The following is a 14,389-nucleotide window of genomic DNA, read 5'->3' as shown; positions in this document are numbered from 1 at the left end:
TAATAAATAAAATTAGTTCTAATTATAATTATTAATAAGGAACGGTACGCGTTTAAGAAAGTACGTAGCGACTTATTAAATAATATTAAGTTATATTATTACAACCCGATACGACTATTATTTATTAATTTTAATATAATAGCGACGGGTATTAGTACTATAACTTATTATGTTAAGCCGGAAGTACTATAAATAATTATAAATAACGAAAGGAAGCTAATTAAATTACTATTAAAAGGTACTATTTAACTAGTATTATACTTATTACGAACCCTATCTAAGCTTAAAAAAAAATATTAACTAACGAAAATAGAAATACTAAGTTTCGTCTAGGTCCTAAAGAAATATAATTACTAGATCTCCGTATTAAAACTTATTATGATAATTATTACTAATTATTCTACTATCATAGGCCTATAATAATAATCGGATATTACTAATATTATAGCGAATAGTACTAATAATAAAAAACTAATTAGGGTAATAGAGTACGCTAGCTAATTTAATATTTAGGTTATATATAAGCTAAGTAAGGAATATATTATGTTAGATATACTATTTAAACTACTAGTTAACCCGGGATGCGACGAGCTAAATTCGATAAATAGTAGCTTAAACGTTTTACTAAACGACGTACTAAACGATTAGGTAATATAGATATAAGTATAATTAGTTTTCCTAACTAACGATACCCATATTATATAAATTAGTCTACTACCGATGCGTATAATTAACGACTAGTAACTAAAAGACGATATTATACCGCTAGTAATATAAAATAGTATTAGCATAATTCTTTTTAAAATAATACTAAGTTTTAGGAAGAAAATTTAGTAGGGCTACGATATAGACCTAGCCTTTAAATCTATTATTAAAATAGTTTATAATAATATAATATTATTTAAAGAGAACCGCGCCGAATTACTATTTCTTTTATATAAGGGACTATTATAAAAAGTAATATATAGTATATACGACCGATTATATATCCTTTAAATATACTATACTAATATTTTCGAAACGGCCTATAGAGGAAACTATATAGGCTACGATAAAATAGTTATAATACTACTTAGATATTATATATTACGACTTATACGGAATTTAAAGCGTTATATTTAGGGTTACCTAACGTGCTCGACAATAAAACTTAAAATATATTAATTATATAGTAGTATATAACTTATTATACCGTTATTATATCCCTATTATATAATTACTATCGATTTTATTTTAAAACTACTAACCTTAAGAAAAGCATATAATTATATCTTATTAATAATTAATAAGATATCTAAATAGATTAGTTTAATACTTAAATATAAAACGATAATAATAAAGGAATAAGTAACGTTATTAATAAACTTTTTATAGCGCTATAACTAGGGACTACTAAAGGTAATCTTAAGTAATAGAGACCCTAAATTCCTTTTTATAATATAAAAATATATATAGGATAAGTGCGGTAATAAACTATTATACTTAGTAACTTACTATCCCTAGACTAACGGCTAGAGTAAATAAATAAACTTTATAGTCGAGTCGGTACTACGAATATATTTTATATTATTAAAATCCCTAGACCGATAGCCTAATAATATTCCCTAATTATAATTCGAGATTAATAATAATAAATTAGCGGTAATAACTAAGTCGCCTAACGAAATTATTTTAGGATTTATTTTTAATAATATTATTAACGTAGTTATAAACGTAATAAATAAATTACTAACTAAACTAAAAATACGACTTAAGGTATACGACGCTATTATTATTATAGCTATTTAGATAAAATTATACTACGACTAGAAGCGCTTTACTAAATTTTTTAAGGTTAGATAATATATTATATTAAAACTATACCGCGGTTATAATATATTATAATTAACTATACTAAGAAAGAAATACTTATAATAATATACTAGGCTTTTTACGATCTTTAAACGGATTAAACGACTCGTATATAGGCTCGACTTATTTTAATACGTAAAAATATATAACGTAATTTTAGTTAACTATTTAGAACTAGTATTATTACTTAATATTTACGGACGAGTACTACCGATACTAATAGTAATTTTATTTACTAATTTGCTAAAGAAAATTATCGACGTTTAATAAAATAAGAATAGATTATAGTTTTTATTATAACTAGAGGGACTAAGTAAATAATATAAATAGTAACTAGAATTTTTTTATAAAATTATTATAATAAGGTATTTATTACTATAAGAGGAAGAATATTTAATTTAGCTAAATAATAATTCTTTTTTATAATAAAGGATAGTATTAACTATTTTTAATTTTAAGTACCTACTTAAAGCCGAAGATTAAACTTACTATTCGATCTCGACTTTATATTACTTATAGCTAGCTATTTAAACCTTATTTCTATTTACTTTAACTATACCTTTTTCTTTTTTTCTATATACTTATACTAAAATAGCGTAACTAAATAAAATTAATAATAGCCTTACCGACTTAGCTAGTTAAGTATATAATAAAAAAAGTACTAACTAAACGTTTATTAATAATCTTAATAATTTAATAACCCCTAATATTAATCGCACGAACGCTTCTAAGTTATTATAATACTCACTAACTATTAAGGGTAAGAATAACGGATTACTTAAAATAAAAAACGAGAATAACGACTTAGTAAGTAAAGAGGACCCCGGACTTAAGATTAAATATAGGGGATTTGCTAGTTTATTTAATATATATAAATTATTTATTATAAACCTACTTTTTAAAAAACTTAGAATATTTAATACTTAACTATTCGTAATACTAAATAATACTACTTAAAAAATCTAAAATTAAATAAACGGGAAGTTATTATTTTAGTTAAAGAAGATAATAGTTTAAACCCCGATTATAATTAATAACGACTTATTATTTATAAAGTTAGAAATTAAGAGTAAAAAAGTTAATAATATAAAGTTATTATTAAATAATAACGACGATCTTTTAGAAATTAAAAAAGGGATTAATAATAAGGAGTTTAATAAGGGAGAATCCGATAACGGCGTTCTATTTAATAAAAAGCTATTAATAAAAAAAAAAAGTAAAATTAAAAGAATAAAGAATATAAGTAATAAAAAGCTAAAAATAATAACTTTATAAAAAAATCCTCTTTAGGACGATCTACTAAAAAAAATACTTATACCCCCAAAGCCGACTCTTAATAATCCCCTAGTATAACTAATTAGAATTAATCTAAGTATATTTATTTTAAATAAAATAATGCCTAAGTAGTACTACTTAACTCCTAAGTTAGTATAACGAGGTTAGTTATATAAAAAGAATTATAATAGCTTATACTATATTATAATATTTTTTAATAATAACTTAAATAATATTATCTTCTCGGAGTTTAATAAAATTTCGGTTATAACGACTCTTTACTAAACGCTTATAAATAGTTAAAAAAAAGGCGACTTATTATTATATCCTATATATAGAGCTTTACGTAAGACTATTAAAAAAGAGGTAATAGTTAAAAAAATTATAATAGCGATATATTTATATAGCCTTAGCCCGTTAAAAAGTTAGTACGACTATTTTAACTAAATTAAGTTATTAAAATACCTTACCGTTTATAATTCTATAGAGCTTAAATACGACGATATACTAAATACGCTTTTTATTACTTATAAACGATAGAGGTTAGTACTTCGAACTATTAATATAACTCCTAGGCCTTAATACTTACTTTTAAAATAATTAAAATAATTACTAATTAAAAAAGAAAAGCTTAAGGATATAATTTTATAATATAATACGACCCTAGTCTAGGATAATAATAAAGAATTCTATAAGTTTATATAAAAGATTATTATTAAAATAACAATAGATAATAAAGCGAGAATAATTCTTTTTTAATAAGAGATATAAAAAAGAGGATAGTAAGAAAAAGTAAATTATATAATAAAAATAATTAATATAACGATTCTTAACGACGAGCGGAAAATAATTTATAAAAGGGTGCTCCGTAATTTTAATACTAAATTATAGGGATAACTTAGTAACTTATTACCGAAGTATTATATTATTAAGTATAATAATTATGACTATTATAGAATATTTTAAGCAATATATTTATAACGATTATAATAATATTATATTATAATAGCGTTATGTTTATAGGAAATAATTAAGGAATATAAGCGACGAGGACGTTATAAAATTTTAATTAGGGGGTAAGTTATTATATTATATAGTTATAGGCTGTGTACTATAACTAATAATAACTAGCTATAACTATATATAGGGGCTTCTGCCCACATTAGGGGCTTTTGCCCATATTACCTAGAAGAATCAACCACTACTTGACATATTACATTGACCCTACCTTTGCCCCCGGCAACTAGATAGGTTTAATGGCGGGGGACCAAGTTCGCCGGAGCCACTTTGAAGCACCCGCACCTCGAAAAAATAGTAGAAAAATCACACTCGGAACGGGGGGTCAGATGCCTTAACCTGGAAAGTTACCTTACCTCACTGGACCTCAGCTCACCAAACGTAGGTTCCCTACCTGGTACTTACCTCGAGGTAATCCACCCATGATTCAACCCCTCCATCCTCCCCCAACAGCGAGCCCGCGCAGTGACGTTGAGTGCCCTCCAAAACAGCCCGCCCAGCTCTTATCGGCTCCTTATCTTGGCGCGGGGGAGCTTCAGGTCAGCCAAGCCCACCTCACAGAAATAAAACAGTCCAAAAGCCGCAGAGGCCGCACAGCATCGTCACAGGAGCAGGGCACCGGTGTCACAGCGAGCCTATGGAAAACCGTTCACGTTGCTGAATCAGGAACGATGCAACGGTCTTACTGGCCAGCCCGGTCACAGTAGACTACCTAGGTATTACTTACCTGACGTGTCTCTTCAGCTGAACCTGCTGCGGGTAGTCGATCAGCGATGTGTTGCAGAAGCTTCTCCAACCGCAACCGTCTACAATAGTGCTGTCTGTCCACCTAACTCGGGATGGCTGGCTTAATCGCTCATTTGCTGCGACAATAGCAGTGTGTCAAGCTATTTCGCGCTACACCCATTGGTGAGTGAGGGAAATACTGGGAATATTGCAACTGGAGTCTCAATCCGTCGACTGACTGGTGACTGGTCTCCTTCGTGTGTTTTTTTCTCGCTCTTACTCCGGTCGCCGGTGAGGGGTTTAAACCACCAAGCAAGGTTCAGTCGGCCTCTTCCAGCGTCCCATCTCGGGCTTATTCTGGGCTCCTTGCACAAGTCGCACCAAAATCCACCTCAGTTGCCAGGTCCAGACTTGCACCAACTTACCAATGGATCCTTTCCAATTGCCCCTCCATCAAGCTCCAGTGCGGGGCTGGCCGACGGCCGGTGCAAGAACTCGATGAGAATGTCAGGCAATCCATGAGGTGGGTGCTGGTTTGTCTGCACGCCTCTTTTTATTAAAATCAACGACACAATACTGCGCAGAGAAACATACTATCGCATGTCATGGTCTAGACATAGCTGGCCCATTCCCCATATGCCCGCTTCCTCGTAAGAGCGCTTCATGCTGCTTTATCTAGGCTGCGCGCCTGTGCCTCTAGCTCTATGTGAACACCCAAACTACATTCATTACTTTCGTCAGTTGGCCCATCAGCCAGTGACTCGTTCACAGTGGAGGTCCCGTCTCTCGCAGGGATGCAAGGATCAACCTCCGAAGTCCCGGCGGCGGCGACGACGGTGAATCTTTCAGATCAACATATCAACTCATAAGTCGTCCGATATCTATACTCATCCAAAGTGGTGCAATCAGACATCACGATATCATCAAGGCGAACTCGAGATTTCTCGGCCTCATTATTCAGCACTTCCGCCGAACCTTGCATTTCTACCATCGCGACCAACGTCACCGCTGAATACGTGGTAAGATCATGAGGACTTTGAGCTGTATCCAATCCGGAATCTCGCAAGACCAACTTCACTTCACTTTGATGTTTTCCAGCCCTGAACATTGTGAGCTGGACGTCATCAGGTGTGGAGTTGCCGGTTTGGCATAGCCCGCATTGAGTTTAGCCTCATCGTCGTGTTCGTCGACTCAGAATTGCCGGTCGTCAGTCAGACTGAGTCGACGGTGATCGCACACACTTACACAGCACAAGTCATGCTAGAGTCCTCGATGCAGCGTCTCTATTTGGCAGCGATATCTGAGTTAAGCTTCCAGATCAGTTGGATCACCCCCGAGAAAGCCGAACCACGGTCGCGCACGAATGCCGAGATGACCTGCTTCCGATCTTCCCGTCGTATACCTACAGACTAGTTATTTTGCAATGAATCTGCCATGAGATTCCGAGGTCCCTTTGTCCGATCAGTTCTCTCTTAGACCAAGCGATGATATTGAGTATTCTCATGACTGCTCGCAAGCCTATGCGATGACATCAGGCACCTTAGATCTTGGCGCATCCCACTAAGTGCAATTTGTAGCTGAATCAAGAGACTATGGATTTTTTTTCTGTGAGTCTGATTTAAATTCGAGAGGTGTGGCCGACACGGTTAACTGGCAGTGAGTTAAACTCGGTCATGCTCGGTGAGTTGGTAGCTTCACCGAAAATGCGCACCCTTTGGTCGCTCGGTGGAGCTTAGACCGGCTCGGTGGCTCCAACCAATCCATAGCTCTTGCTCTCATTCAACCACCAGCCTTGCACTACAGCCTTACCACCATTCGCGACGCAAATTCCCTTCCACGCCATGCAGCCGTCCTGCGCATTATAGTTTCCTGATTCCACAGCCTTCGAATCTCTGAACACACCCATTCAAGATCGACGCGCGACCCCGAATTGCCCGCCATGGCGTCGGGCAGCTCCATGCCCTTCTCTTCCCTCCACCCCGTACCCACAGGCGATCGCAAACCAAAGAGCCTCGGCGAGTTCATTGCCCGCGTACAGGCGGAGCGCGGCTTCCGAAACGTCACCGAGGAAAGTCTAAAGGAGGAGGTCGAGAATAAGAAAAATGGCGTCGGCGAGGTGAAGGAGGAAGACACGACAATGGCCGAGGGAGACGAGGAGGACGAGGAACCACCAGATGCCGGCGCCGCGAGGATGGAAGTGCTGAGGAATATTGAGTTGGTGATCCCAGAGAAACGTCATTTCCCCGGAAATTCTTGGCTAACAGTGCGTCGTCAGTACCGCGCAAAACGCGGCTTTAATGACTCTCGACTTCGTCTCATTATTACTCTCGAAAGAAAGCCCTGCTCAGGCAGGTGTCACACTCTCTCAGCAATTGCGCGACTGGACCGGCATAGGAACCCTCGGTATTGCGAAGCGCGAAGACAACGAAGAACAGAAGCAAAGGGATGCCGAGAAGGCAAAGGACAACCGCGACGTGTCTCTGGGTTTGGCTTTGCTCGACATCGAAAAGACAAAGGAGTCGGCCGACAAAGCGGCAACCCACTTGAGTAAGGAAGTGGAGCGTGAAGCAAAGTATTGGGGCGAGGTGCTCTCAGTACACCAGGCGGGATGGTCTATGTGCAGGCTGCCTGCGGAACGACATACCCTTGGCGTCAGATTCGGATTCTCAGAAGGCAGGTGACTCCGTCCCCTTTTCGAGTATCGGACAAAGCTGACCATGCATAGCATCACCTGAATTCAGGAATAGCAGTCTCGCGCCATTGCGACGCGGAGATGACGGCTCGGCGCTTCTCCAGCACGGCCGCGTCGGTTCCGGCTGTCAACGCCTCGCCATCACCGTAAGCAGATCGGGCGAGCCGAGCGGCCGTCTTGCTGTTGGGGCCTCCGTACCCGACTCGGCCTTGCTACCAGATCGCGTCCTCGAAGCCCGCAATACCATCTTTGCACAAGAGCTCTGGCATGAGCTTCATCGTGAAGCACACTCCCTCGCCTCGTACGGGGTCCGCGCGGATAACAACTCCATCAACTTCCACCCCAGCTCAGGACCAAGTTTGACGCTGGAGCTCGAAACTCTGGAGGATAGCGCCGCCACCGTCGGCGCATCGCCCGACAACGTCCTTGCCGAAGCAACACATCTCGGTCTACACATCCTCCTCAGCCACGCTCATCGCCTAAACGAGCTACAACGACTGCGGCCAACGCCCCCTCACCAACGTCGAAACCAAACACAAAACCAGTATCACCTCCTCAGACCCATCATCGCCAAGATTCTCTACGACCGCTCCGTCGAGCAAGTCACCAGTTTCGCCGGCGACCTCACCCGCGTGCTACGACAAGCCGGCGTCGACGCCGCCTCCTTCACCCTCAACACCCCTCCCTTCCCGACGGCCGAGCTGAAAAACACGTCGGGCGGTGCCTCCAACCGGCCCAACGCCTCACAAGCACTCACAAACATGCTCACATCCCCGGCAGACTTCCAGATCGAGCTGACCCTGACCCCGACCTCTCGCCTCCAGATCCGCGGCCGCACATTCCTTCTCCCACTGACAACAACACAATTCCAACTCCAACTTCTTCCCAACGTTGCAGCAGCGACAGCAGCAGTAAGAAGCGAACCGTCAAACGGCGAGCAACCACCCGCGCCGCCGCCAAACACCCTGCAATCCTCCTACCCTCCCTCTCGCGACCCGTACCCAGACATCGCCTCCGTCCAGCTCTACATCACAAACGCAGCGGCCCACGCACTCACAGACCATGCAATGTCCCTTATCCCCCCGCCGCAGCAGCCGTCCAACCCGTCTACGCCCCCTTCGGAACCCGCCCCGGCGGAGTGGATCAAGTCCGTCCGCGGTACCGCCATCCGCGACATCGACACGGAAACGCGCGAGATCCGCTTCGATATCCTCAACAGCGGCCCCGAGAGCCGGCCAACGCTGCAGATTGGCACCGCCTGGCGCGCGGGAGATAAGCCTCTCCTGCAGCGCTGGTCTTGGGCGGCTGGTGGCGACCCGTCGTTATCGTCGTCGCAGCCTCATGTCAGTGACATCGTCGCCGCTGTTGTCCAGTCCAGAGAGGTTTAGGAGACTACCCTGGTCCGCCTATGTAGGGAGGAGGTCAAGGCTTGGTTCCTCAACAGCGAAAAGAACGAATGAAGCGAATGAGAAGCGCGTCGTCGTGCTTCGGGATCATCGGGGAGGCTCATTTCTCGACGGAACTATATTGCCCGGTGTTTCTAGTAGTCTCGTCGTCTATCCATGCCAGGAGGGTTAATTAGCTAAAGGATGCATGGTGGTAACGAGGCCAAGGTAGGGTGGTCAGCTCTACCCGCTATCATCAATAACAACAGTCGTTTACAACATACTCGATACTTATCAGGATGCTTCTCTACTTCTGCCAGCCTTGTTACTGGGCTAGCCTTCACAATTGATGAGCGACCCCGTGTCGTTGATCAACGGGACCGTTGATACCAGCCTGGATACATCACGCACATATTTATTGCAGGGTCACACATAATTCATGATGAGCAATAGTATTGGTGGTCTCTGTCGATGTAGCGATCCTTCCTGTTTCCGTGAACGAATTTCGCATACCGAAAGGCAGCTGTACCGTCCTGAGCCTAGCCCTGGCCCTGTGCCTGTACCCTGGACGCCTCATGGGATTTGTGACAACAAAAGAAAAGAAAAAGAAGATGAGGTGACAGGAGGAGATATCTCCTCCGCCCCCCCCCATCTTTCCCATCCTAGTCACATTTCCGTGGTGTTGGCTGTGAAGCCTATCTTCTGTGCCCATGTCTTCGTCATGGGTATGCTTTCCCCCTTCCCTTGTTTCCTGTTCACCGTAGTCATGCGGATGCAATAAAATGCCAGTCGTAAACGATTCGTAATACCTCCCCCAAGACCATTGATTAAAAAAATGCCTCCTCCGCCTCGTAGAAAGAACGAGATCTGGTGCAAAAAAGTCACAGAAGAAATTGACTTCCGATCCAGATAGTCAGAGATTGTGTTGTGAACCTCCACAAACGAGACTGGGAACTGGATTGTGAAATCGAATGTAGATCGGTCGAATCCTCTCTCAAAGATTGAAAAGGAAACGCAGTTCAGTCATGCTGAGGCCAGCCAACTTCGCACCCTCACGCTCGTCCAAAGCTGCATCCACCGTCGCCCTTTTCTTCTCCTGAAGCTGGACGATACGATCTTCAACCGTTTGTTGAGTCAGAATTCGGTGCACCTTCACAGGCTTTTGCTGGCCAATGCGGTGAGCTCTATCAACGGCTTGCATCTCAATGTACGGATTCCAGAAAGGATCCATAATGATGACCTGCGAAGCCGCGACAAGGTTGAGACCAGCGTTTCCGGCGCGCAGCGACACCATCATGACCTTCATGCTCGGATCGTTCGAGAAAGTGAAAGCAGTGTCATCACGCTGCGCCATCGACATCTCTCCTGTGTAACGGCAATGCTTGATGTTTAGACCTTGCTTTCTGATCGCGACCTGCAAAAGATCCAGCAGCATAGTCCACTGGGAGAAAATGATTGTTTTCTCGCCTGTTTCCTGAATCTTCTTGAGAAGTTCCACACAAGCTCTCGTCTTGGATGAAGCAAGCCAATGGTGACTCAGGTACTTTGTGTAGTCCTGCCAGGCACCAGCATTCTTCTTGGCATTTTTTCGAAGCGTTGCCAACTGGCTGCCCTTAATCTTCTTAAGTCTCTTCTTCGACTCCTTACTTGAAGACTTTGCAGCCTTCATTTTGCCCTTTGACTTCCTCTTCTTGGGCTCGGTCGCCTTGGGCTTTGGCGCTGGAGACCCTGACAGCTCGTCCTCATCATCACTAATGTTAGCGTAAGCATCAGGAACGACGAAGCCTTTGAGATCGCCGTTCTTGTCGGCGTCATCTGCATCGGCATCGTCTTGCTCCTCTTCTTCTTCCTCATCATCATCGCTACTCCAAACGGAGCCTTCAGACTCTTCATCCTCAGAGCTTCCGCTAGCAGCTTCATCAGGCATGTAGACCTTCTTGAAAGCTGAAAAGGTGATTATGTTCGTCGGGTCTAACGTGCCTCTGCAGACAGCGCACTTGACCTGGCCTTCGTCTTCGCCATTTCTAATGTTCTCACGCCTAGCGTTGTCAACGTGCTGCTTGAGACATCCCGCACAGAGTTCGTGCCCGCAGGGTAGTGGAATAGTCGGGTCGGGCATCATGTCGTAGCAAATTGGGCACTCAAAGCCCTCATTGATGGCGTCAGCACTCTCGAGAGCGCGAGACTTCTCAGTGAGGCGTTGAACAACCGCTCTAGATAAAGTTCTGACGCGACTGAGCATATCGTCATCGACTTCAGGCACTGCATCGTCTGCTTCAAGAAGTAAATGTGGGTGACAGCAAGTCTGACGAAGGCGGAGAAGTAACACCAATACATGAGAATAGTGCTTGCCGAGAGTACCCTTTCGCAGGTACTTGTTGATCTGCACCTGCGACTTGGTCTCTAGATCAGTGTAGAACTTGCGCTCGTCCTCGTCCAACTCTGCGTAAACCACCTCCTCGGTTTTCTCCGGAAGTTGCAAAATGGGCTTTCCATCAATTTGCGAGGTCTTGGTCCGGCGTAAGAGAGTCGCCTTGAGGAGAACTTGCAAGTTTCTCATCGCTTGGGCCTGAGGGTCACCTTTCTTCCCGAAGAGCACTCCAAAGGCGCCGCGGAACTTAGACCAGTCGCTGTATGGCTTGATTCTCAGGAATCTGTAGAGGGAATAGAGCTCGTCGACGCCGTTCATCATCGGTGTACCGGATAGGCACCAACGATGCTCGCTTTGCAGGTGGGAAGCGGCCCCAGCCGCCTGCGCCTTGTGATTCTTGATCTGTTGGCTTTCGTCCAGAACGATGCGATAAAACTTCGAGTAGTCTGGATGGAACAGGGAGACAGAGCTTGCCAAGTTGGGGTCGGTCTTGGTCAACGCAGGACGTCCATCCAAGTCCTTGAGCCAAGCAGCATACTTCTTCCTGTCCGAGACGAGGGTCCCATAGGTGGTCAGGACGACATCGTACTTCATCAACTCTTGGGCTTTCGTCTTTTGAGTGCTGTGATGGATGTATACCGTCAAGGCATGAGGCGGGCCACTCTTGAGCTTCTTCTTGATCTCATCTTCCCACTGTCGAATCAGGGATAACGGGGCCACAATCAAAGTGGTCTGTCAGGGAGTGTTAGCACCGTATGAAATGAAATGGGAGCAATCCTACCTTGCATGTTGGTTTGGTCGACTTTTGTGACACCATGAGGGACAGAACAGAAATCGTCTTTCCCAGGCCCATGTCATCGGCCAAAATACCTCCCTTGTTAGTGCCCTTCTCTTGGCGCTTCATCCATGTCAACGCAACTCTCTGGTGCGCATAAAGAGGGTATCTCATGGCTTCAGGAGTTCCCTCCCGATCTTCTTCGGGGATGTCCATGCCGGCGTGCACATTCCGCAGAAGTGCCTCCACTTCCTCTTTGGATCTGCGAGGGTCATTGTTGATGTCCTCCATCAAGGAGACAACGCGAGCATCCAGCGGGTTTCCGGAGCCGTCGGTAAGGTCCATGAAGTTGTAGTTGTTAGCTCTATTGATCACATCAGAGGTGCTGAGAGAAGATCTGTTGCCGAAAGGATATCCATTCCGATTGGCTAGCTGACGGTTCATCATCTGGCTAGCCGGCGTGAAGCCAAGGTTCATGTCGTCCTCGTCGATGTAAGAACCCGGCATCCGGGGCATAAAATCTCCGCCAGGGGTTGAAGCCATACTCGAAGAAGAGCTCGCGCTGGCATATCCCTGGGGAATGCCAATGCTGGGATTGAGCCCATTGGCATATCCAGTGCCATATGCGCCTGGGGGATGGCGGACCACAGGAGGAGGATAAGGAGGCCTGGCGTCGTATGAATTGGCCTGAGAGAAACTGCGAGGAGTGCGTACCATTGAGGCCATTCTACGACCTCGTTCCTGTGCCTCCGCTTGCTTTGAGCGCGACATGAACGATGTGTGTACATCATCATCGTCCCTACCAAATTTGTTAGTCCTTGCATCAGAAAACGAAGAGTCATTTGCCGCCCAGACCTAAGCTCAACCCAGCAGTGGAACATATTTTGTACTTACCCAGTAAGGTCGATGACTTGAGACGAATCATCTATGCGCTGAGACTTGTTCCGGCCTGAGTTGGCCTGGCCAAGAGACTCATATCCGGAACCAAATGCTCTCTTCTTGTTGAACGGACTGATATGACTTGTCGAACTACCTAGATTGGGCACAGGCGGTTCAAAAGGGTTCCAGGAAGCTGAGCCGGCAAGAGCGGAACCCGAGTTAGGCATGGCGTATGCGTTTTTCGAAGGTTCCTGAGAGGCGTTTTGGGACCCGGGAGATGGTCTGTAGGGGACGTTGGCTGGAAGAGTGTCAGTTTCACAGAGGTTTTTATCAGTGTTCCACGTGACCAAGGTACTGATAAATCAGGTAGGCTGAAATACGGCTAGATCGAAATCATGTTCGATCGTGGATAGGTGTGAGGGGTTGTCTGGGATGGGCCAGACGGTAATGACAAGATCAATAATAGACAGGTATTCTGAAGGCGGGGGGTCTTGATGGAGCTCAGGCCAGTGTAGAGAGTTGGGTGAGGAATGGGTGAAATATGAAAGGCCCAGGTTATTTATGATGTGAGCCTGTGGAAGGCGTAGGAGGAAGAGGAAGGCGTCGACTAGGCAGGAGTAAGGCAAGACTGGGGGTTTTCGGGAAGGCAGGAGCGGCGCTGAGAACACTGCCTGCCTTATGCCCCCAGATCTCGGACAGTCATAGATATGAGAGCTCCACGTTTTCGTTACTTCTTCGCATTTCGATCAAGTAGCTTGAAAAACACAAGGTTTTTCAAACCACCTTAGCAAGCCTGAGGCTGTCATTCCCATCGGCCAACACGCTTGTCATGACCATGAAATGATGGATAGACAGGCCAGACTTCCGGTCGGCCTTCCACCTCTGGCATGCTAATCGCTTTTGTACTATGGCTGACTTCTTCACTTGAAGAAGTTGGGGCCGAAATCGGGATAAGTCGCAAGTGAAAAACTTGGGCAGTTTGGATAGGCTTCGCAGTAACGGCAAAATAAAAATATCCACGTACCAACTCCCCAGCGGTCCCTAGCCGCTCTCATGTTTGCGTCTTCTCCGAATGTAGCGTCTCTCGTTGACTGGCGCGCAGAGTTCTTGGCCGCCCGAATCCGCTGTTCCAGTCGCTGCTTCTCGAGTGTCTTGCTATCAATCGTTTTCGCAGCCGATTCGTATTCTCGGAGAGCCTTCTCGTAGTCTCGCGGGTTCCCGTCGGCGAGAGATTCGGCGATGGCTTGTCGAAAGTCTCGTTCACCCTCGAGGTCCAGGAGTTCGTTGGCGAGGTTCCTAAGTGCCTCCTTGTCCCGGGCCTGGGTGGCAGCCGGGTCGTCGTCCATATTTGTTGGCTACGCAAACGCAGTGTGAGTGTCGGTCGGTCGGTGGGATGCTGGGCAAGACGGCGGTGGCGG

General features: G+C 44.2%; 3 protein-coding genes across 3 annotated transcripts; 1 reads left to right on the top strand and 2 right to left on the bottom strand.

Annotated features, from left to right (window-relative positions):
- Positions 1-4,991: 4,991 nt before the first annotated feature.
- CLUP02_08688 (uncharacterized protein) lies at positions 4,992-5,977 on the bottom strand (the record flags this gene model as incomplete). The annotated part of the gene is made up of 3 exons (XM_049287672.1): positions 4,992-5,006; positions 5,295-5,462; positions 5,786-5,977. The coding sequence occupies 3 exons, from the start codon at positions 5,975-5,977 to the stop codon at positions 4,992-4,994; spliced, it is 375 nt and encodes a 124-aa protein (XP_049144815.1).
- An 831-nt stretch (positions 5,978-6,808) lies between these two features.
- Positions 6,809-8,949, top strand: CLUP02_08687 (RNA polymerase II mediator complex component SRB4; the record flags this gene model as incomplete). The annotated part of the gene is made up of 3 exons (XM_049287671.1): positions 6,809-7,083; positions 7,145-7,416; positions 7,595-8,949. The coding sequence occupies 3 exons, from the start codon at positions 6,809-6,811 to the stop codon at positions 8,947-8,949; spliced, it is 1,902 nt and encodes a 633-aa protein (XP_049144814.1).
- Positions 8,950-9,940: 991 nt separating this feature from the next.
- Positions 9,941-14,317, bottom strand: CLUP02_08686 (SNF2 family domain-containing protein; the record flags this gene model as incomplete). The annotated part of the gene is made up of 4 exons (XM_049287670.1): positions 9,941-12,049; positions 12,099-12,891; positions 12,987-13,269; positions 13,996-14,317. 4 exons carry the CDS (start codon positions 14,315-14,317, stop codon positions 9,941-9,943), a joined length of 3,507 nt encoding a protein of 1,168 aa, XP_049144813.1.
- Between the last annotated feature and the right edge of the window lie 72 nt (positions 14,318-14,389).

The sequence above is a fragment of the Colletotrichum lupini genome, chromosome 4 (genome assembly GCF_023278565.1).
Source record: "Colletotrichum lupini chromosome 4, complete sequence".
Taxonomy (NCBI): Eukaryota; Fungi; Ascomycota; class Sordariomycetes; order Glomerellales; family Glomerellaceae; genus Colletotrichum; species Colletotrichum lupini.
The sequence above is the reverse complement of the archived record's forward strand: the minus strand, read 5'-3'. Positions and strand labels throughout refer to the sequence as shown.